At 37.4% G+C, this 25,141-nt stretch overlaps 2 protein-coding genes and 1 long non-coding RNA gene across 3 annotated transcripts; 2 read left to right on the top strand and 1 right to left on the bottom strand.

Annotated features, from left to right (window-relative positions):
* The first annotated feature begins 4,691 nt into the window (after window positions 1–4,691).
* On the top strand, window positions 4,692–9,717 carry LOC120893479 (DE-cadherin-like). Its single transcript, XM_040295403.1, has 2 exons — window positions 4,692–7,727; window positions 9,183–9,717. The coding sequence occupies exons 1-2, from the start codon at window positions 4,733–4,735 to the stop codon at window positions 9,293–9,295; spliced, it is 3,108 nt and encodes a 1,035-aa protein (XP_040151337.1). The 5' UTR covers window positions 4,692–4,732; the 3' UTR covers window positions 9,296–9,717.
* Window positions 9,718–12,536: 2,819 nt separating this feature from the next.
* LOC120893484 lies at window positions 12,537–13,618 on the top strand. The gene is made up of 2 exons (XR_005738131.1): window positions 12,537–12,778; window positions 12,876–13,618. It is a non-coding gene; the product is annotated as an uncharacterized LOC120893484 (long non-coding RNA).
* A 3,296-nt stretch (window positions 13,619–16,914) lies between these two features.
* LOC120894671 (DE-cadherin-like) lies at window positions 16,915–20,036 on the bottom strand. Its single transcript, XM_040297411.1, has 2 exons — window positions 18,436–20,036; window positions 16,915–16,973 (listed from the first exon to the last, which is right to left on the bottom strand). Exons 1-2 carry the CDS (start codon window positions 19,865–19,867, stop codon window positions 16,915–16,917), a joined length of 1,491 nt encoding a protein of 496 aa, XP_040153345.1. The 5' UTR covers window positions 19,868–20,036.
* Between the last annotated feature and the right edge of the window lie 5,105 nt (window positions 20,037–25,141).

A 25,141-nucleotide genomic window follows, 5' to 3' on the forward strand; every position in this document is an offset into this window, starting at 1 on the left:
GTCGTTCGAGTTGACGACTGTACCACGGGACCGCCCCACTAAAAAAAACCGCCCGTATAAAAAATACTGAACCACTATTAGCATACATTCCGTCGCAACGCACCGTGCCACAAGTCATTGAGAACGATGGCAAAAATTCATGAATTGGGTATCCTTTTGAGGTCTAAGAACAAGAAAAAGTCGCTGGGGGCCAGATCTGGAGAATACGGTGGGTGGAGAAGCAATTCGAAGCCCAATTCATGAATTTTTGCCATCGTTCTCAATGACTTGTGGCACGGTGCGTTGTCTTGGTGGAACAACACAACATAAAAGTTGTTTGACAAAAGACGCTCTGTCTCACAAACTAATTGACATACAGACGTCAAATTTTGACACGAATCATTTGAAGGTTGGTACTATATAAAAATAATATGCATTTAATACTAGCGGCGCCATCTATGTGTCAGACCGGGGACTTATCAGCCAACCTGTTAAATACTATCAGTTTGCTTGTTCACAGCTACCTCCATTGCAATACAATCATCCAAAATATAATGTTGTGGGTAGCGTGCGGTTTCATCAGCAACCGAGATCTAACTACCCTTCTACTATTACAATTTTGTATTATTAATATAAATTACCAATCTTTAACCTTGCTTGGATGAGCTTATCGCAGAAAAAAAAATAATATCACCAATCCTATTGCCATGATTAACCACGTCAATAAACCATTTATTTTGTTTTTTTTTTTTATAATGTAATGATTTAAGTGCAAAATTACCTGGCCCGCGGGTATTGATGATATTTACAATTTGGCCCTTTACTTCAAACGTTTGCCGATCACTGGGCTAGAGAATATAATTTAGGGGTATTTATTAGCTTTGGATTTATTTTAGGATAACAAAGGTTTTTTTAAACAATGTCGTCCCCAGATTACTACTAATTTCAACGGTCATATTAAGAAAAAAATGATTGAGCGTCCATATCCATCCTATAACTTCTACAACACCCTTTGCTGGGCTTGTGGATGTGTAACTAGTAATTGGTAATTGGTTGTGAAATTGATTCCAAAACTAATACAGATCTTAGCATTGATCATGAATCTACACTGGCCCTGGAACTGATCCTACCCTTAATCCGGCCATTAAATTGATTCCTACCCTACATCGGTCATCAAATTGAATCCGGTCCCATACCGTTCCTGAAAATGATCCCGTTCCCATACCGGAGGCAATTAATTCGACAAACTATTATGCTAAACCACTGCTAAACCCACGAAACTCAAACATTTATAAAATTTACAATATTATATCAATGCGATGGTTTACCAGGTTGACTATAAAAGCTCTTTGTGCATTACGGTGGCGTTCTTCAAGGGACTCAAGTCAGCGTAAAGCATAGAGAGTGGCTCTCCGAGGCATGGATTCGATAGCTCTAATTCTGCCGTCAATTAGGCAGTAGGCCACCAGATAACTGAGGTATATTTGATTACTGAGGTCTGCCTAAGGAGCAATACAACATTTTCTCACAAGTTGGGTCGCGTTGTTCTGATGTTGATTCGACGAGGAATCATTTAAGCTCCTACGTCACAAACATACGGCCAACGCATGGACTCCGACATTTGTTCGGCACTCATTTGAAAATAAGGGTACATCACAAGAATCTGCGCCACAAAACAAGAATAGATTATTTAATTGAAATTGAGATTGGAGCTTTAGTGTTGCGGAGGACGGGCGCCGGTGAACGGTATGTTCTGGCCGATAGTCTCTTATTTACTTATCCGGCGCTGCCTCAGGAGTGTCCGAAACCGCTCACGGTCTCGCGCCTTTGTCTGCCAGTCCGTTATCCCGGCCTTAATGGCGGACGCCTCCACGCCATCTTGCCACCTCAATTTGGGCATACCACGCCTCCTCTGTCCTTGTGGACGGCCTAAAAAGACTTTACGGGCTGGGTCGTCCGTTTCCATGCGTATAACATGGCCAGCCCACCGGAGCCTGGTGAGCTTTATACGCTGTACGACAGTGAGGTCGCCGTACATCTCGTATAGTTCGTCATTATAGCGGCTCCTCATTTGTCCTTCCACACATACGGGGCCAAGTATCCTTCTGAACATCTTCCTCTAGAACGCGGCTAAGAGGGTTTCGTCAGATTTGGACAGTGTCCATGTCTCAGAGGCGTATGTGAGTACTGGTACTATAAAGGTACTATATAGTCCCAGCTTCGTCCGTCGCGACAGGTTCTTTGAGGTGAACTGCTTTTTCAGACTGTAGAATGACCGGTTGGCAGCCAGCATCCTTGCGCGCAACTCAGCTTCCATGCTATTGTCGTTGCTGACCTTTAACCCAAGATAGGTGAATTGTGGGACTACTTCAAAAGTGCGTTCACCTATCTGCACGTCACGCCTACGTAGATTCTGATTATTTGTTGGTGGGCCCGCTGATGTTGCCACCATCAGTTTGGTCTTTGCCTCGTTTATCTGCAATCCGAGGCTCTCTGCCGCCTGCTCGATCCCTTGGTAGGCTTCTGCTACATAGGAGAGCCGCAGACCAATGATGTCTATATCATCAGCGTATGCCAGGATCTGGGTTGACTTATAGAAGTTGGTTCCCGTAGTCTCCACCCTCGAGTCACGGATGACCCTCTCTAGCGCCAGGTTGAATAAGAGACAAGCAAGCCCGTCCCCCTGGCGCAGACCTTTGGTGGTAGCAAAAGGTCCTGAGAGTTTTCCATCCACCCTCACCTGGCATGTGACGTTGGTCATAGTCATTCTAACTAGCCTTATCAGTTTGGCCGGGATTCCAAAAGAGCTCATAGCGTCATACAGTTTTACCCTGGCTATGCTATCATATGCGGCTCCACCCACGGGGCTCCAACGACCATCTTGCTGGGGGCCCTTGTCGCTAATACGCTGTCCTTTGGCTAATACTTGTAGACATACCGCATACTACCGACTAGAGATCTTCTGGGCCTCTAAATCGGCGGGGCCCCAGGCGGCCCCGCTGTTCTGTAGTTTATTATTACTTTTTAAATATATCATCAATAAAAGATACTTTATATTTCATCACAATCGTGTACCAACTTCCTTACGTAGATAAATTAGTTAAAACGTGGTATAGTATTCCATGCTCTTAGAAATGAAATGAGGGTTTCACAAATTGGCTTCTGGTCGTCACTTTTTTATGGCGTTTTTAAGACATATTGAATGCTTAGATTGAGAGAAAGGTTCCCATTATTTACAACGATGTCAAAATTATCGCTCTAAACCTGGTTATATAATTGGCTCTGCGAACATGTTTTATAAAATTTGGCTCTTGACTTTAGATCGCAAAGTTTGCGGTCTCTGTTCTAGACGATGAGGAACCAATCCCTTGGCTGTAATTTACTGTTATCATTCTGTTATCGACTTGAATATGAAAAAGAACATGTTATCACTACTGTATGTGCTTACGTTATATGGTTTTCCAAGAAGGAGATAATGCGAAGCAAAATAACGCAAGGTTTTACAATCTTTGAGGAAATTAAACGATTACGATTACAACGAGATCTCTAGTTCAGCTGGCAGTGTGTAGGACAATAAAAGCACCTGCAGAACGGAATAACTTGGACCTGCAGAACGGCTAAATTATTATGTCACTCTCTGAATCACTCTGTACATTTGTTTGATGCATCATTTTAGCAGTTTTAAGTTATTTAACGAATTGTTAAATAGTATTGCAAATTAGTAGTCAAAACAAATATAAGTAATTTGTAATATACAGGTAGTCCCCCAGATACTCGGTACTTTCTATACGCGGATTCGGAGATACGCGGTTTTCTAAAGTTGACAGTTCTTTGAGCAAATTGTACTGATTTGACCATTGTAAAATGCCAAATACAGTAGAACGTCGATTATCCGGTCAGCTCGGGACCGAGTGGATGCCGGTTAATCGATTTCCACGGATAATAGTCCAAGAAATGTCAAATTCATAATTTTTTTTTTTAAATTCACTGGTTTTACTAGAAATGCACACCAAAATAATCGATTAATCATTAGTAGAATATTTTTTGAATCAATAACAATAGATTTAAAATTGTCTTTTATCAAAAATGAAGTTCAAAAGTATCACTAGACACTAGATTGCTGCATTATTTAGATCACTATTTATGTTTTTGCTAGCCGGTTCATCGCAGAAAATGTTCGCCAACTGTCAAATTCATGCGCACGGTTAAGCCGCCCACCGGTTAATCCGTCCCCGAAAAATCGATGTTCTACTGTAATCTCCCTTTTGATTGAACGTTGAAAACCATTTCCGAAGGTTTAAAATTGTTATATTCAGTGAGAATCATGTCAAAAAATATATTGAGTGGATAAAACCACCCCCTACTTGTAGAATTTTATGACAACTAATGATATTTTGGAAGACACTAGATTCGACTTACGCGGTTTTTTGCGGCCGTTAACAGTCCCCATAACCGTGTATCTCGGAGACCGCCAGTACAGTGACGTAGTTTTACTGAATACAGTGCAGTTGCTGCTTTGTGTGATTATGCATGCCTAGACCAACAACGGTTGTTGCGGCAAGGGATGAGAAAAAAGTAGGCGAACTATGGTCTAGTATAGTCTACATTCTGGTAGCATATGAGTGTTGTTTGTTTACGTATGTTTCTTCAAATAAGGGATCAGTGACGGTTAAACAAATGTCTGCAATATTTCCAATTTCATTTCAGAAAGATATAACAGAAACGGACATTCATTAGTCTTCCAAGCAAAAAAATGAAACCGGTCCAATTGATGCTCAACGTCATGATATTATCATTCTGTATCAAATTCCACGCTGCAAATATCCAAACAATCACAGAAGATGTAAATGAAAATGACACAAAAAGTCTCACCGTCGATTCGAATTATATACCCTCGTTTACCAAGTTTCCATGGGCTCCCATTGTACTCAATGAAACATACGACCAATTCTACAGTTCATTAGCTCAATTTGAGGTGAACACGAATTTAAATGATGGAACAAGTGTTGTATTTGATATCGTTCAAGAAAATGATTCGACAGCTAACATACAAACTACATTTATCTTAGAGCAGGTCAACAACACCGCACACATAATACTGGGAGGCAAACTTGACTATGAAAAGGTGCAGGAATATAGAATCACGGTACGAGCAATAAATTTCAGAGGCTTGAAAGCAGATGCAACAATGCTCGTCAAGGTCTTAGACGAGAACGATAACATTCCAGAGTTTATAGGAGACTCGAATGGAGTTATCCTCGAACACGAGCCGGTAGGAACGTTCGTGATGCAAGTAAAGGCACATGATAATGACGGGACATCGGCCAACAACATCGTATCGTATCGGCTCGAGGGTACTGCTCGACAGTATTTCCACATTGACAGTAAAACTGGCAACATTACGTCATTGGTGGAGTTCGATCGTGAGGCGAAGGATATTTATCCTGTAACTGTGGTTGCCGAAGATAACTCACCGTCCGTGCTGTTCAATAATGGAAAGCCAAACAGTGCGGTAAAACAGTTGTTCATAAGAGTTTTGGACAAACGCGATCATCCGCCACAGTTTGAGGAACAATATTACGAGGTGAACAACATACCAGAAGACGCTGACACCAATACAAGTGTTATCAAGGTGAAGGCAACGGATCTGGACAAAGATCCCAAGATTAAATACAGCATAATAGAGAATAACATTGGAAAGGCGTTTAAGATCGATGAGGACACCGGTCTTATTTCAGTTAACAAAAAGCTCGACTATGAATCGTTTCAAGAATACGATTTGGTCGTGAAGGCCCTTGACGGACTCTCTAAAAGCACAGCCAATGTTCGGATTCAAATAAAAAATCTGAATGACAATGCATCGCAAATTTTGACCTTAACAAACGTCACGATCAAGGAAAACACCATTCCCTTGGATTGTATTGCAAATTTGTGGGCCTATGATCCAGACATCGAGAATTTTGAGTACCCACAAAACATACAATATGCACTTCCCAAAGAACACCAGCACCTCTTAAGCATCGACGACAAAGGATGTCTTAAACTGCTCCAGCCTCTTGATCGTGATCCTCCACATGGGCATGAAGTGTTACAAATCAATATTACCATTACAGATGAAAACGGTAAGGGAAGAACGGCGATGGAAACAGTTTACATCTTCGTTGAAGACATTAACGACAACGCGCCCCAGCTTACCAATAGAATGCCAGTTGTGTGGAGCGAGAACCGCCCTTCAGCCATGATCACGAAGCTGACTGCAGAAGACGCTGATGGAGAGCACAATGGACCGCCGTTCTTCTACAGTGTCGATCCCGACGCCCCAACCGAGATCAAAAATCGCTTCCAGACTGTAGGTGATGAGCTGTATTCATTGGTGGAGTTTGATCGCGAGCAGCAGAAACAATACTTGGTACCGATACTGATTCGAGACTCGGGTCATAAACCGATGAGCGCCGTCAGTAAACTGTTGGTAGTGATTGGTGACAAAAATGACAACGAAATGCAAATGGGCCAGAGCCACATTCTCGTCAACAATTACGAAGGCAAGCTAGCAGATACTCAGATAGGTCGAGTGTATGTCAGCGATCCAGATGATTGGGATATATCAGACAAGATGTTCCTTTGGGATGAGATGACGCCCGAGACGAATAGGAAGCTCTTCAAACTCAACATCAACACCGGTATGATCACGACGATAAAAGGTACACCCGAAGGTATATACAATTTAGAGTTCACTGTGATTGAAGAATCATCCTATTTTCCACGGCACAACGTATCTGCTCGAGTGACGGTGACAGTGAAGAACATCTCGGCGAAAACAGTCAATCAGAGTGGATCGATTCGCTTTTACAATGTAACGGCTGAGAAATTCATATCTCAGACTTTGAGTGAGCTCAACACACCCATGTATCGACTTCAGCAAAGCATTGCAAGCATTCTGGATACCAGCCCAGATAAGGTGGACATATTCACGATCAACAATCGTAAGCTTGCCCGGGGTGCATTCTTGGACGTGTTCTATGCGGTAGATGATACTATTTACACATCGTCAGAGGTCTTAAATGCAGTGTTAAGTTTGCATCTACGCAAATTGGAGGAGGACGTCGGGTATCGGATTGTGATGGCTGGTATCGATGAGTGCATCGAGAAAGGACATACATGTACACAGACATGCGAGAACAAGGTCCTTAAAACAGCAAAACCAATCGTAGTGCACACCAACACTAACTCGTTTGTGGGAATGACCACCTTGGTGCAAGCAGAGTGCATCCCACAGATAGAATCTTCGTTGGTAGCATGCTTGAATGGTGGCACTTTCCAGAATGGTAAATGTAAATGTCCCACGGGGTTCGAAGGTCCCCAGTGTGAGAAATTGGACATCTGTTTTGATGGAATTGGGTATGCAATCTATCCATCGATCAACAGTGGCAACGTAAACAACATCAGCATTGAGTTATTGCCCCGACAAAAAGACGGGTTGGTATTCTACATGGGTCCTCTGAAGTATGATCCATCTTTGAAGGCATCACCTTTTCTGGCATTGGAAATCAACGATGGTATGTTGGTCTTACTATTGGACTATGGAGCTGGGACGAGCCGTTTCGAGCATCAACAAATAGTTTTACACGAGATTACTAAAGTTCAGGTTATTTTACAGCCAAATAAGATTGAAATAAAAACGGTGAACAATAAGATGGTGAGCAGTAGGAGTCATTATGAAAACAAGGAATGGAGCGGGTTTCTTCCAGGTAATGTGTCTTTTCAACTAGGAGTTTCATCAATTAGTCTCGATAAGCTGGGATCGCTATACAGCTGGAAATATGTACCATTTACGAAGAGTTTTGATGGTTGTCTACGCAATCTTACAATAAACGGGCGCACGATAGACTTTACCCGAACGAGTCAAAAACATAATGTTTTATTCATTTCCCAAGGATTCACAGCAATAGTAGAACAATCGTTTTTGGTATGGATTGTATTTTTAAGTTTAGCGATAATGGTGATGTCGATACTAATCGCTATACGATTAAAGGACTTCTTAAAACCATGCATTAAGATATTAATCAGAAAACTGCAAACAGAATCAATGAACATGATTGTAGAATTGCATCCTGCACCTGAACAATTACCATCTTTTACCGAAGTCGATGAAAGAAGTGTCGGATTGTTGAGTGGTGTGTCAACTCCTTAAATCAATTGAGATATTTTTAGTGGTTCCAGAATCTCGTAGCTAGAGCAGCAATATCTTTTAATTTTATAGTAGAACATTTACCGTTCGATATCATAGGACAGAGAGATAGAAAATATGTTGAACAAAATATTAGATAATCAAAGAATAATCACTTTAGCTAGTTCATACTAATTTTAAGATAATTATCTTGTAAAAATAATACTTTTAACTTTTTATATGTAGAAATGTAAATCAAAAATAAAGGGTTGGTAGGTTAAGAGTGTACAGATCACGATCCAATGCTCTTTTCCATACACCTTCCCATTTTTTGAAGTTCTTACATTTCTCAACTGATAATCTCTCTCAGGCTAGTTTAGCAATCTCTTATTATGCTGCTGTTGATACATTAGTCGTTCATAAGATAAAATAATTAGCCAAGTTTAGAATAAAATAAGACGACTAACTATTACTTTATGATTATCCTTCAATCTTACAGTTACAGTACAACCTTAGTAGGTGGTCTAGGGCTTAAATGGTACCTGTTTGAGGATAAAAAAAACCTGAGGAGTGATGGGTCAAGTTGCACTGTAGCACCTCACACACATAGCACAATAAAGTGTATGAGCATATTTGCACACTAAATAAAAATATGGTAACACACTCACTGTGCGACCGCATAATGTTTGAGCGCACACATTGACTGAGTGGACTGTGGTACCACGCACAAACAGCACAATGGATTGTACGTGGTACCACAGCACCACACAGTAAAAAGTACGATTTGACCCATCACTAATCCGGAGAATGGGAGGTTTTGTGTGATCTTAGCTTATCGAGTCTAATAATTAAATTGCTTAATTGAAGAACCATAGTATCTGTAAGAAATCCACACCGTTATTTTCATAACTATTTTTTAATAGTAACAATAATTACAAAAACATGCATCAAATTAGCAAAGTGTCGGACGGATTTTTCTTCGAGCGACTATGCTAAAATTATGAACATTTCGTTTGAAGCTTTCTTTTTATTTCAGTTTTTGCTGCTTTCATTTCAACAGAAGACAACAAACATGACCTAGTTGATTATTCCCTAGTGTGTTCCACTAAAACAGGCCTGGACGAGGTATCGCATGTGGTGACGGTTTAAGTTTTGCCATCATTTTGAGTTAATTATTTTTAGAAAAATTTGAACTAAATACGCAGTTATATTAAATAATGTGTTTTTCTGATGTAAATAATCTATAACCATCTCCAAACTATACCCTTCCTCAATCCACGTGTACAATGATCGGTACATTAAAGTGATCACTACTTACAATTTTACATTTGTTCTATTTGTTATACTACAACTTTGAATTTTTACATATAAGTTGTTATGCGCTTATAAATGTACAAGGGGAATGAAAGTGAATTGATTTAAGAAAAATATTACACCATCTGTCATTACTATATGGACAGTTGTTTTTCCTGATTTGCGGAAAATCCGGCTGAGATAGGTTAAAACAGTGCATCTATTAATTATGAAAAATACTATTCTTTGTCTATTTTTATCGACATTTTGAAACAATTATTACATGTCTTATTACAAAAAAAAACGAATTTAGGGTCGTAACATATGTGTAAAGATATTTCGAAGAATAGGTTTTTATTCTAACTAATACATTTAAAATTGCCCAAAAATACAAAAAAAAACTTATTTTTGGATTTTTTGACTTATTCAAAATAAATTATTTGGCGATCTCTAAAACAAGTTTTTATAACTTGTTTTGAAGTGTTAATGAGCTTTATTACGACAATTATCAATTTTTTTTTAAATATCAAACATTTTTAAAAACAATTGTTTGTGTGCAGTAATGATTGTTTTGAAAATACAAAACACAAAATATGTAAAAAGATTTCTATTAAAAAAAAGAATTAACTGTCATGAGAGCCTTATCCAATTAGTGAATAATGGTTCAAAATTGATCCGATCAAACAACATCTATACTCATAAACTACCTAGCGAATACACAATCAAACTTTACAAGCAGACGGCTACGGACGCCTTTGTAGCGGTCTAAGAGAACGTCGATGGTGAAGTGGGTGGTAAGATGAAAAACAGGTTAGGATTACATTCCATAACTATGTATGTAATAATAGCAAACATTTGGGTTTGGCTAAAACGTTGTTATTGAGGTTTTTGAGTTGCTTTTGTTTGATCGGATCAATATTGGACCATTATTGACTAAAGGATAAGGTTCTCATAGAAATTTAAGGTAATTTTTGATTTTTTTTACACATTTTGGTTTATATTTTTAAAACAATCATTACGTACAAAGAATGTTTTTTTTTCATGTTTGATATTTTTAAAATTTATATTTTGATAATTATTCTCATTAAACTCTAAATCGCCAAAAAATAAAAATCTATAAAACTATCCTAAAATATGTTCTTGAATTGAACTGGACGATTTTTAAATGCTTTAATAAGTACGCTTTTTTTCAAAAAGTCTTTGTAGTCATGGTACTACCCTAAATTGTTTTTTTTTTTGTAATAATGCATATAATAATGGTTATAAAATGTTAATAAAATAAACAAAGATGTGCAATAATATTCTACCCAAATCACATTTTTATCCTTTGGATTTTCCCCAAATCGTGAAAAACAACTGTCCGTATAGTTATGGTAGGTGGTGTATAAAATTTCTAAATTAAGACCAGGCCAAGAAATTTGCAAATTCTTCTTGTATTTGCCTATTTTTGTTTTCTTGTTCATGATTTCGCTTGAAACGAGGCGAAGATCAAACTAGTGGCGGCAACATCAGCAGCCCTACGAATAAATAATCTAAACATAAGTAGGCGCGACGTACAGATAAGTGAACGCACTTTTGAAGTCGTCCCAGAATTCATCTATCTAAGGCAGTGATTTCAAACTCGTTTTGGGTCGCAGGCCGCAGTTGGACGACGGTGGGGTAGGAGTGATTTCAATTGGCAAACATCATTAAGGAATTATTCTTGGACCTAGAATCTTATCTACTTTTTTGTAGCCTCCAATAACCTTCTTCTTCCTTGTTTTGGCTCAACAACTGTTGTCGGTCAAGGCCTGCCTGTACTACTTGTGGGGTTGGCTTTCAGTGACTTTTGGATTACCCCCCCATAGCAGGATAGTCAGTCCTACGTATGGCGGCACGGTCTATTTGGGGCTTGAACCCATGACGGGCATGTTGTTAAGTCGTACGAGTTGACCACTTTACCATGAGACCGGCTAATAAACAGTTCATGAAATTTATGAATTTACTCAAACAATACTTCAGTGGCAGTCGTCCCTACTCGGAAATTTTATAATTCATATTCAATTGTTCCAGATATCTGCTAACTTTCAGGCTACCTGGACAGTTCTTTAAACTTCGATGCTGCATTTTGACAACGGTAATGACTAATAACGGTAAATCAAAATGTATCGCTACATACACAATTTTTGGCAAGATATGTGGCCATTTTGTTGAGGAAAAGAGACTAACATCGACCTCATACAATTCATACCTTTTTGAGTGCTTAGTTTTTCATGCATTTTAAATATATAGAGTTCTGAACGTCTATTATCCGGGGGCGGATTAACCGGCGGGTGGCTTAACCGTGCGCACAAATGTGATCTCAAAGAACCTGTCGCTACAGACAAAGCTGTGACTAAATAGCACTTATTTACCGGTACTCACATATGCCTTTCATACAAGGAAACTGTCCAAATCTGACGAAACTCTCTAGGCCGCGTTTGAGATGCTCAACAGGATTGTTTGCTCCGTATGTGATGAAGGTGTCCGCCATGAAGGCTGGGATAACGAATTGGCTGACGAAGGTACGAGATCGTCAGGGGTTTCGGATACTCGTGAAACTACTTGATAATTAGATCTATTCTTCAAATCTTTGTTGACGATTTTCGTTTGGCAAAAATACCACACGTATCACTCCTTCCTTGCTAGGTGTGCAAGAAAGCTGAAACACGTAAAGGTTAAAGAAACAACATCAACAGCGTTAATAACATCTAACGTAACGCTCTATACTAAGAATGACTAAGAAATGAGCACCTTCAAGTAAAATTTATAAAACGAGTTTCTCTTTTTAATCCAAGACTGCATGATCATTTTCCAATTCATTCAGAAGCAATTTAGTTGGTTGAAAATGTTGACATTACAGGGTTCATAATGGAATCATACAATGGACTACTTGATCCGCTCGAGGGAATGTTTGAAATAGTTAGGGGATTTTTGCAATGTTGCTATGGAGGTTTGTAGGCATATAGCGGAATCTTATAAACGCATAGGAGATGTTTTCAAAACAGTTATGACGTTTTGCAACCAGCTATGGAGCGATCGGTTGTAGCGCTGTAGAAATTAAATTGAGACCTTTTTGTTCAGAACCTCGTTATGATTTGTGAGTTTGGGGTGATTATACACACGTTTTTAGTATCATCGTGCAAAATAATGAATCATTTGTAATTTTCATTTGCTGCTAAAACATTCTTCTATATTACATTCTATACTCTACTATGACGCATCCTCCGGAACATCTTTATGTTCGAGCATGGAGTTTGGAGGAGAAGGATGAACCACGAGCTTGCTGATCTGTACGGCAAATCGAGTATCCTGACGGTGGTGAGTGGCTGGAGAATCTTTTGAGGATGTCTGTGACTCAGGCTCCACCAAGATGGTGTTCGACAGCAATCCCCAGTTCTTATTCTTAATTCCCCAGGTATTAGGCGCATGGGAGTACTGCGAACGCGATGGCTGGATCAGGTGAAGCGAGACCTGTCGGAGATCGTGTGTCTACATGGATGAGAGGCTGCAGCCAGGGTCCGAGCATCCTGGAGAATGATGATTGACCGAGCCATGTCACTTCGACGTGCTCTATCGTGAGCAGGCCAACAATAGAGAGTTCATTAAGTTCATATGCAAGAAGATAGGTAATGAAGCAGGAGAGCGCATTTGAGTGGCAAGGTTTGATTTCTGTTTAGCCCGACAGATTTATAATTTCTTGGATATTTTCGCTAATCTCTGCATAGCATAGAAGAAGTCCGTACCACATATTACTAGTTCATAACGGAATGGTCTTAGATTCATAGCGGTGCCATTATACATAAATGGTGGTAAATGTCGAAGAATATGTGTATAGTAAGGACCAGTGGTATATTTATTTTGCTTAGTGTGTAGGTTGTATATTTGTTGATGGAAAAGTATTCGTATACCCAATCCCGTTATCTTTCACGAAAGTTCGCGTGCTAAACAAAGATTGTTCATACTTTAGTGAAATGTGTATTCAAAGCGCAGTTGTTTATTCAGAAAATAAAAAGCACTTGCATGAGGAACTTCAGGCGGTAAAATGTACTTACTTCAAATGTACTTACCCATGTAATGGAGACTAACGCTTGTAGTCTGAAAGAATACTGTCAATTTGAGGCAATAAAAGCATGGATCTGTAATGCTATTTAGTGGAAATTTATGTCAGATTTGAACTATGTTTTGCAAACAGCCAGAAAAAGAATTAATATCAGGAGCATTATGTCACTTAACTACCGTTTTTGAGAATCTTTTAAGACAAGGCTTATAAAACGATTGTATAACTTTAAACTATATCGAAACTCATCCGATTGACATTGTTAGAGTAATATTAGAACATTGCGAACAAAAACATATAACAACATCTTTTGCTATTATAATCCCAAATACATATTGGTTTCACACTGACTTACTTTCAGTCCTCAACTAAATTTTATACTAAACTAATATTTTCTTTCATGATCATGTATGTTATCAAAGATGAAAGATATGAAATAAACTATGAGTAATGCAAGTTTAGTACTAATAGATAATATTTCAAACAATTCCGAAGAAATGATTTCAATTTTATTACATAAACAAAATGTATCACATCTGCCGTGTCACCCTGTAAATTTCAGGTTTATTTAATTATTTTTAAGTGCGATTCATTGTGTTTATTTCCATAACTGTTCCGCGGGGGTAGTTTTAAAATTCGTTTAAGACATTAATTGTATTTTATGTAACCTTATTTGAATTTCTCGTTTATGAAACGATAACATTTCTTAAGGCTAACTAATTATTTTAATGATGCCCTACCCGTTCCTGCCTATATCATTGCTTAAAACATTTTTCTAAAAATAACGAATACCATTTGATAATGACTAATATCTGATTCTTTAGTTAATAATTCAAATTCTACAGAGATTCTTCGTATACCTAATCTGGCATACTAAGAAGAACATCTCAGTTGACAATAATCATAAATTGTGTGCCACCTCATGTTTCACCAATTACAATTGTGTCCGTAATATTTTCCTTGAAACCGTGCAACTCAAGGACTGTGTAGGAACGAGGAACCGTAATGTAGAACGATTTTACAAGTAGCCAAAAGTTTTTTACAGGTAGTTTGACATCTAAGAGCCCTTTTCGATTCAAATTTTAATTAAAAAAAAAATAAAAAATCTGTCTGGTAATGGCTAGAAAATTATTATTCGGTTCATACATTTTACAGAAAGACTATGTATTAGTGTTGGGTAAAGTAGCAATTAGCACAGCACACGCATACTGCCCAAAGTGCACTTCCACACTGTGCGCAATTTAAGCACTGTGCTATGCTGTGCGCAACACTATTCCCCCGGAACATTGAATTTGTTGAAAACAAAATTGCATTAAATTGCATTGCATTAAAACTGACTATTTATGGTTTAAAATAAGATAAATGTTGAAAATTCCCTTGTAAGGTAAATAAAAAAAATTCTTTTCTTGTTTGATATCACAACCGAAGTCAGTTAAGGCCTGCCTGTAACAAACACCAGTGAGCATATTAGTTCACCATAACAGGAACGGCTGTCCCACGTATGGAGGCACGGTCCATTTGGGGCTTGAACCCATGACGGACGTGTTGTTAAGTCGTATATGAATGAACCAAAACGTTGTTTTTGGTTGCGCTGGGGGGAATGAATGAATCGGTTCACTGTCTAGTATGCCCATCGATATTCATCCGCTTCATCTCGTAAAATGGGGTTTTTGAGTTGTGGCGTCATCGCCTGCCGCTGCCGTAGCCAGTGGATGCGATTTCCGCTTTTTATTTTTTTTTTTCATGTTTTTTTTCCTTTTAAAAAAGTTTTTTTTTTTCGATTTTTTCCCGGTAAGCAAAAAATTTTTCGGAAAAAAAATTTTTTTCGGTTTTTTTTTCGGCTCTTTCCGATTTTTTTTTTAAAAAATTTGAAGTATTAAATAATGTATCGGATCAGTTTCCGAAATCAATTTCAAAAAAATCTTATCGAAAAACTAAAAATCGGCTCAAGCTACTAAATGGAAACTTAAAACTCAAGAATTGGCTGGAAAATCGATGTCGATCGGATTTATTTATGGTTTGAGAAATTTTTTTAAGAAAAATGAATTGACTTCTAGAAATCATCGGAATCGAAATCGGAGTCGGAATCGGGGGTTTCATTTAAATCATTTCTTGAGACGCTTGATATCCACAGAATGCTTTTTTTTTTTTTTTTTTTTTTTTTTTTTTTTTTTTTTTTTTTTTTTTTTTTTTTTTTTTTTTTTTTTTTTTTTTTTTTTTTTTTTTTTTTTTTTTTTTTTTTTTTTTTTTTTTTTTTTTTTTTTTTTTTTTTTTTTTTTTTTTTTTATATATTATTTTTTTTTTTTTTTTTTTTTTTTTTTTTTTTTTTTTTTTTTTTTTTTTTTTTTTTTTTTTTTTTTTTTTTTTTTTTTTTTTTTTTTTTTTTTTTTTTTTTTTTTTTTTTTTTTTTTTTTTTTTTTTTTTTTTTTTTTTTTTTTTTTTTATGAATAAATAAATAAATGAATAAGTAAATAAAATATAAATCAGATGGTAAATATCTCAGTAGATAACACATTAATTGAAAAAACTTAAAATTAATTGAAAAACCTATAATTTATTGAAATTATAAAACGTACATGCAATTCCAGGAAATCAAATTTGCATAAAGCTACCAGCATCTTCAGGCACAGCTTCCAATCTTCAAACGTTTTCTTGATTTTCATTCGCATTCTACGGAGTATCACTCGTTGTTTTGTTGAAATGATCTTCGAAAGCCGCGATTGATTCTTAATTTGATATTTAATTTTTCTGTGCTGTAATCATCTCAATTCATGCTGGATTCATGCTGGATCATCTCAAATAGGAAGTTTGCTGTAAAAATCTGGAGAATCGTTGAAAAATCGTCTCTTTCGATTTGTTTCTAGAGATACTGACTAACTGACTCATCGAGCATAACATCTGACGCTTGATTCATTTTATTTTTACCCACTTCAAACATAATGTGATGTTTATAACTGTAAAGCTGTTCTTTCTTAAATCATGTTTACATTATCCCAATATGTTTTTGTTTCATTTTCTGTGCAGATCGGCACACGGTGGCGGCCACCTAAGGTAAAATACCTATCTACCAATCTTCTGAATCTGAGGCTTTCTATAAATATTTCCACTTACACTGTTTTCCGACTCAGTGTTCAATGTGAACTGCATTATTAAAAACTTGCAGGATAATTTTCAACAGCTTTCATTATTTGTGATATCTGGGATGTTGAAAAAACCTCTTGCAATTGTTGAATAATACTTCACATTAGAAATAGATACGGAAAACAGTGTATCGGAGAACTATCTTGACATATCGTTGAGTACTTACTTTGACTATGCTCATGCAAAAATTAAGAAACATATCTTATAAAATCTAAGAAAACTATGAAAAAATGTAATATAAATGTTCGTATGAGATTCAGGAGGTCCGGTAAAACTCGTACAGTCGTACCATTCCTTTGCAAAATGACCAGGTAGCTGAAATAATATTAGTTATATCATTAGTGTTACCATTGACAAAATGATATATTGGTTTTTCATTATATTTTGCTTTAGATTTTTTCGACTAGCATAACCAAAGATTGGTTCCAATCTATATGGGAAGATGGTATTTTCGGTAAGCGGTTCAAAGATCTGTCAAAAGCCACGGAGCGATGTGGTCTTCTCAAATAGAAAAAAATTCTCAAACTTTCATAAAAGTTTCTTAAGCACTCATAACTTGTTCTCAGACATGAGTCAGTGGCCGTCGTCAGTTTTTCTCACTCTAAGAAACAGATATCGTAGCGACAATGAAACATGAGCGATTAAGCTTTTCGTTTAATGTTTTCAATGATTATAATTGAAAAATGATTTAAAAATATGCGATCAAAAACTAAGTTTCTCTTAATAGCGCCATAAAAAGCTTGAGTGGCTATATCAGTTCTCAGAATGAGAAATATAGACGACGACCGCGTGATCGCGTCTGAAAACAAGTTTTAAGTGCTTGTGAAACTTGAATGAGTGCTTGAGAAAGCCCCATGGCACTGTGGCCTAACAAAGAACTGTTAAACTCAGTCCAGTTTGTGGCGATTTGAAAAACATCCAGAAGAACTGATAAATTATATGTAACGAAAAAAATGTATAACGCTGTTTACATTGTAAATTGTTTCAGATAATCCTATTAGGTCGCCGCCTGAAGTTCAATATTTATTCACCACGCACGATTTGCATCAATTTTTAAATGTTGTGTTTGCTGCAAAATATGTAAACAGTTCTGTTTTTGACCAATTTATCTAGTCTTCATATGCCCCAGTACATTGAATAACAAATCATTAATTCTTAAGATACATTTATCTTAAATGGAAATAAGGGGTTTCATACCATTTGTTTCCGTTTCATACATTGAATATTGATAACATCGTTCGTAATTGTACTTCATCCAATAAATTATCTTATTGCGCGATGAAAATATTGCTATTATTACTATAAGAAATGCAAATATCATCAAAGAAAACATGAACCGATTTGGAGATATATGAACCGAATCGGACCACAGATAGCTGAAAGAAACGTTATTTGCTACCATCGGCAGCATGAAATCTATCGTATGCCCATTGATTGTGAGGTTTCGCATGCATCCATTATAATCCAACGTTTCTGGTGTACCCAGGAGGTGTAACGGCCAATTGTACAACAAGTCTTTGGCAAAGTGATTGACTGTACCACCCAACAAAATAGGCATGTTGCCTGGAAGAAACCCACTGAAATCCTTATTTTCATAGCGACTCCTACTGCTACCCTTTAATTTGTTGCTTGCAGTATGTATCTCAAACCGATGAGGCTCTAACACAATATCTACTGTTGTAACTGTATGTAAAATCAGTTGTTGATGCTCGAACCGGATCATTCCAGTTCCATAGTCCAGTTGACAATAGGGATGGATAGGACAGAATACATTTACCATTCTGGCAAGTGCCACCGTTCAAGCATGCTACCAACGAAGATTCTATCTGTGGGATGCATTGTGCTTGCACCAATGTGGTCATTCCCACAAACGAGCTAGTGTTGGTGTGCACTACGATTGGCTTTTGTGATCTATGGACCTTATTCTTACATGCCTGCCTACACATATGACCCTTTGCAATACATTCATCTATGCCAACCGACACAATCCGATACCCGACGTCTTCCTCCAATTTGCGTAGATGCAAACTTAACACTGCATTTAAGACCTCTGACGATGTGTAAATAGTATCATCTACTGCAAAGAACACGTCCAAGAATGCACCCCGGGCAAGCTTACGATTGTTGATCGTGAATATGTCCACCTGATCTGGGCTGGTATCCAGAATGCTTGCAATGCTTTCCTGAAGTCGATACATGGGTGTGTTGAGCTCACCCAGTGTCTGAGATATGAATGTCTCAGCCGTTACATTGTAGAAGCGAATCGATCCACTCTGGTTGACTGTTTTTGCCGAGATGTTCTTCACTGTCACCGTTACACGAGCAGATACTTTGTGTTGTGAAACATAGGATGATTCTTCAATCACTGTAAATTCTAGATTGTATATTCCTTCGGGTGTGCCTTTTAGCATCATAATCATACCACTCTTGGAATTGAGCCTGAAGTGTTTCCTTGATCCTGTACTGGCCCTCTCATCCCAAAGGAAGAATTTATTTGAATTATCTTTAATATCATAATCGACGCACACACTTCCTATCAGTTTATCTGTAAGCATGCCTTCATAATTGTTAACCATAATGTATCTATCGTTGAAAATATCCCTCTCCTCATAACGTTTTGAAATCCTTAAACCATTTTGAAAAGATATGCCATTACTGGTCCGCTGATCTTGTCCGTGAATATTAGTGACTGCATTCTGGGGAATAATGGTAAGATCTCTGTTGATAATTTTAACTATTAACGTGTGAGAGCTCATGTTTGGTTTATTATTTCGAAATAAGGCGGATGGCGCGTTGTCTTTGGCAAATATTTTAATAAAATAAATGTCCTTTTCGTCATCATTGAGCCTATTTTGTTTCGTAACTGTTCCAGTGTGGGAATCAATTGTAAAATGCAGCTGATTACTTTCTGCGATGCTATACGAAATTATATTGTTAGCCGATGTACCATCCAAATCGTACGCATGTATTTGGATTACCGGTGAAGTATCGATAAGTTCATACTTCAGATATGATACAGCTTCAACGATCAGCGGAACATTATCATTTACGTCGAGGATCATGATCTTCACCACAGCCTCCGTCGCTAGATCGTGCCTGTTCGTAGCTCTTACCGTTATCGTGTATTCGGTGACTCTTTCATAATCGAGCGCTCTTGCCAGCTTAATGTGAGCTGTATTATCAATCTGCTCCAACAGGAATGTGTTCATCGAGTTAGTCTGTTCAAATTTACCTCGAACTATCTCAAAAATAACGTTGCTATCGTTGTTTATATTTGAATTCACTTCAAACACTGCCAATACCTGATCAAATGCAGTGAAATTTTCGTGTAATATGACAGGAACTTCTGGCACTTTGGTGAAATATGGTAAGCGTTTCTCAGCGTCAATTATGTGCTTAATACTCCCTTCATCGCCAACTTCTGGGTTTTCCTGTATTCGAAATTTTCTGTCGTATCCTTGATGATGGTCACTTGCTGGCGAAGTGTCGTATTCATGGAGACAAACGCTTCATAAAAGTCTTTATCAAACACTGGCGGATTGTCATTGATGTCTAGAATTGTCACTTTGATCGTGCACACATCATCCAGACTGGGCTGACCGTTATCGGTCGCTCGTACCGTGATGTAAAACTCGGTATCTCGATACGGAGGATCTCGATCGAAGATGTATGCCGAAAAGATCTCACCGGTATCTTCATCGATGGCGAAAAGCTGTTCTTCTCTCATTTCATTTAAAATGCTGAACTTTATCGTTTGAGATCGGTCTGGATCAGTGGCGGTCACGCGGAGTACAGATGTCCCAGGTTCTTGTTCTTCTTTCAATGTCGGTTTGTATTCTCCACAATTGTGAAAGCTTGGTTTATGATTTACAGGTGCATAGAAATCCGCTACAGCAAAACAGTGGCAATGAATCCAGTTTGATGAAATCAGCAATAGGACGAACCCTATTCGTCTCGTCATTTTATCAGCTAACTCGTTTCACACAGATGAGAAATGGGATTAGTTCTGAAATAGAGCAAATGTAACAGTTTTTATTATAATGAGTTTTACTATCACTGCTTAGCTCTTGTTGCACCACTTCATAGATTGTGGTGGAGCTTGTAAATGAATATTTTATCTTGGGGAGGACTTAATGTAATGTAATGTAATGTTAATGTAATATGATTCAATATCAGCAATTATCATTTTGCATGATCATTTTTCAACGATAGTGAAAAAATCAATAGTACAACACAGTAAACACAAAGAGTGAAATGTGACATAAACATATATTTTTTATCTATTACGCACTTAAATCGCACTTGCTTAAGTCGTATCTGTTACCAAAATGGCGAACAGATATCAAATCAATCACTTGTGTAAAAAACATAACTTTATTTCAAATCAGCGTTGTTACCAAACCACACAGCAGCACCTAATATTTATCAGATATAATGTTGCACGTCACCATTAACGCAATGTTCATGTTCGTACACAAAATTACTCTAATTAACACCGCGCATTTAGTGCAACACAATAACATCTGAAAGAAGGAAATATCTCGAAACACTTTCATAGTCTATCATTATTTGTCTTTGGCTTCGAATAACTGCATCATCTACACATCACCAACAAAACAATATCCAATGCATTGCACAGAATCTTAAACTGCATCAAACTTTTATAATTTCTGTATATATTGTATATAATTATAATTTCTGTATTACTTTCAATTTCATCTGATTTTCAACTTTCCATATGATGTTTACAATGTATTTAAAGGCTTTTCCTTTACATTAAACTTTTTGTTACGCTATTTTTCACAAGCAATATTCAGTTCCTAAACAACGCTGGTATATATTTCATTACTCACTTTGCATAACGGTCAATTGTGAATATTCCTTACTACATGACACAATTACAATTATTAGTTCAACACTTTTCACTAGTTAGATTAGAATTTGATTTATTTGTTCATAACATTGTTACTTTTTGGATGAAGACATGTTATGACCAGTAAACACAACATACTGTTTAAATTTGTACACTGAGTGGAAGCTATATACTTTGATCTAACGCTTTGGTACAACGCTATCAGTTCCCAGCAAGGTGATTTGCTCTGTTCGCCGATAATTCAATGCGTCGTAGCTAATCAGTTTCGCTTATCAAACCAGCTTCAAAGTAGATTATCTGTTTCTTAGAAATAGAAAAGCCAACATCTGCGTGGACTTATTTCACACGTAACTTAATTTGTCACCACAGTCGTCACACAAAACTTATTTCGCTGTAATAAAAACAATCTTGAATGTTTTTTAGTTTATCTTGGTTTGTAACTTCAGCCGGTCTCTTGATACCGTTGTCGACTCGTACGACTTAACAACATGCTCGTCATGGGTTGGGACTGACTATGGGACTGACTATTCTGATATGGGGGGTGATCCATAAGTCACTGAAACCCACCCCACAAAGTGGTACAGGTAGGCCTTGACCGACAACGGTTGTTGAGCCAAAAGAAGGTCTGTTTTTCAGGATACCATTTTGCAAAATACCAACTCACATACATATGGGTGTAACACTCTCCCAGTTGCTAGGGGTGCAATAAGATGGTTCGAATTGAAAAGATGAATTAAATAAAATTATTCCATTAAAATCGCCGGTCAATTTATAATATTACAAACAAGAACAAAAAACAGTACTTATAGATTGAAGTAACGAATATAAGAGCCATAAGTATGCAATGTTTAGTGAGTGTTTGGTGGATGTACAAATTATTTAATGACAAAAAGTATTCTAAAGCGACCTGTCCAAAAGCTGGCTGCGTATTGGAGCGCAGCATATTTTGAGACTGAATAACAGACTATTAACGATAATTTTACAGCTCTTCATAGGGTTGGAAAGCTAAACAAAAATTAAAACAAAATGCTTTATAACACTGTGCGCGAAGGGGAACAAGATGAGTTTGAGTTGGCGTTTTCGGAAAGTTTATCCAATTAGCAGCTTTTACTCTAATGCTGTGTTCCTCCGGAAGCCCATATTGCATGTTTTGTGGGTCTCTAACTGTAACTTCTTGATATCTGGCTCACATGCATACACATTTGCAACATAACCCGAGGAAATAGTAGCCGGCATCGCGAAAGAATGGTTAATGGTTAAAAATTAACAGTCGTTAAAATTAACCAGAGTCGTTAAAAATTGCTCGACTTTGTCAATGCGAACGCATTGAGTTCATTTTTTTATTTTTACAACTGGTCCTATGCCGTCGTTAAACAAACGATCGTCAAGAGCATGTTCAATACAAATTAAGAGTCTTTTAATTTAAGAGTTTGTCTGTATGCGATATCGAACAGTCGTTAACTGTTTTGACGATCGTTTATTTTAATAGGAAAATGAACTTCAAACATCTTTTAAAACGCCTATTCGCGATACCGGCTGGTGTTATGCATGATCGTGAATTTTGTTATGGTACGTTGTCAATCAGATTTTCTTTTTGAAACCGAACGTTTGATGGGTTTTTAGGCCGGGCTACATTGATCGTACTCGCAAGTGTAATTTTTATTTTCACTAGCGCATCTGGCGGCGACCAGCGCAAGCTAGATGTCGGTATAATTTATGTGTCAAAATTATTCATGCTTGGTGTCTCATCAAGTTTTGACCAGGCTACTTGTATGCCGTTTGAAATGTTGATATACGCCTATAAATTGCAACAAAGTACGCCGTTAATTGTTGTTGTTGGACAAATCGTCATTGATACAAAGCGCTGGGCAACATTTTTCCCCATCTTCCAACATCTATCCATTATTGGGTAAAATTATAGCCTCCTCGACCCAAAACGTATTTTGACAGATAAATTATACCAGCATGTAGCTTCAACCCGCCACCGCTAGATGGCGTACGCGTTCACAAAAATTACACTACGGAGTACGATCAATGTAGCCCGGCCTTTAAAAAGACTATCATGTGCCTGCAACGACCAGAACGTACTTTATTTTCCTTCCGCACTGAAAAAACCCTTATATGTTATCGCAGGTGATATGTCATCTTCAGTTATGGTTTATTTTAAAAGGAATAGATTAATCAACAACAGAAAGCAGAATTCAGAGAAAATATTACAACCACGCTTTTCTATTTAATTTAATTTAATTTAATGATTTAATGTATTTTAATTTCACGAGGGATACGATTTAGAAACAATGTTTATCATCAATCATATTTTCAACTAAGAAAAGATAAAACAGGCGCTTACAGGGTTTTCCTACTGAATAAATAGAGTGTGCTATTGATCTCAACCTCTTTGATTTCGATGTCAATATTTTCCACGGCTTATTTATGGATGCATCCATATTTTCAACCCAATTTTATTCGATGTCAAAATTGTCTGCTTTGATGTGATAAAATTCTAATTTTGAATGTTTTGTAGCGAACTGCAAGCAATGTAGATTGTTCTGCTAATTTTATATGTTTCTTTGCCAGATGTTGTAAAAATTCCCTTCAATATGTATCTAGTGCTGGTAACAATAACTTTTCAACAACAAATTGTGGCACGATACATACTGCTTGCAGGCCGCCAAAAAACAGTCTACAAATGACTTTTATCACATCGAAGTCATGGTGCCTAGATAGGCTACAGGTGGGTCCTAAGCTCTGATTTTGTTAGCCATGATGGATGGCAATTTCTATGGAGATTGGCAGATTGGGAGTATGGGTTGCGAAGGACTTTGTATGAGTTGCTAAGTAAATTTGGACTCCCTAGCTGTCAAATGATAATTTGTCAAAGTACACTGGACGGGCCGGGCCGACTTGTAGTAATTTATGGACCTTGATCTTGAAGCAGACAATGTTGGTATCGAATGAAAATGAGTTGACAATATGGATGCATGCATTAAGCCGTGGAAAATATTGACATCGGAAAATATTGAAAAAATCAAAAATGTTGAGGTCAATGGCAAACGTTATTTATTCAATTGGAAACCCCTGTATCTGAGTGAAATTTATTTTTCAGTTTTTTAGCTTCTGACGTCAACATAAAGTTTGTGTAATACGTTTTGATACATTAAATAAAACCATTAAATGCTTGGAGATATTCTAATTTTTGTACAGAAAACGAAAAGTAAATTTCATTATGCAGTTAAAGGGCTAGAGCAGCGTTCGGCAAAGTTCGGGCCACGGACGAAATGCGGCCCGCCGCAACGTTAAATCTGGCCCGCAAAAGAATTTGACTGATTGTAGAAGATAGGAAGAAACTATACGTATAATAAATCTTCTATTTGGCGTAACGTCCTACGCGGACATGCCGGCCTATACAGGCTTTCGAGACAGAATTCATTACCACGTAAGCTGGATAGTCAATCTTTGCTACGGGGGGACGGTCCATTCTAGGCTTGAACCCGTGACGGGCATGTTATTGAGTCGTTCGAGTTGACGGCTGTACCACGGGATCGCTCCACTAAAAAAAAACCACCCGTATAAAAAATACTAAACCACTTTTAGCATGACATTTCATTCC

This window comes from Anopheles arabiensis, chromosome 2 (genome assembly GCF_016920715.1).
Source record: "Anopheles arabiensis isolate DONGOLA chromosome 2, AaraD3, whole genome shotgun sequence".
Lineage (NCBI taxonomy): Eukaryota > Metazoa > Arthropoda > Insecta > Diptera > Culicidae > Anopheles > Anopheles arabiensis.

Coding starts and splice junctions, on each gene's coding strand:
- LOC120893479 (XM_040295403.1), top strand. CDS start 4,733: ATGAAACCGGTCCAATTGATGCTCAACGTCATGATATTATCATTCTGT. Junction 7,728..9,182: donor ATGGAGCGGGTTTCTTCCAG/GTAATGTGTCTT, acceptor TTTTTATTTCAG/TTTTTGCTGCTTTCATTTCA.
- LOC120894671 (XM_040297411.1), bottom strand. CDS start 19,867: ATGAACACATTCCTGTTGGAGCAGATTGATAATACAGCTCACATTAAG. Junction 16,974..18,435: donor CGGTGGCACTTGCCAGAATG/GTAAATGTATTC, acceptor ATATTATTTCAG/CTACCTGGTCATTTTGCAAA.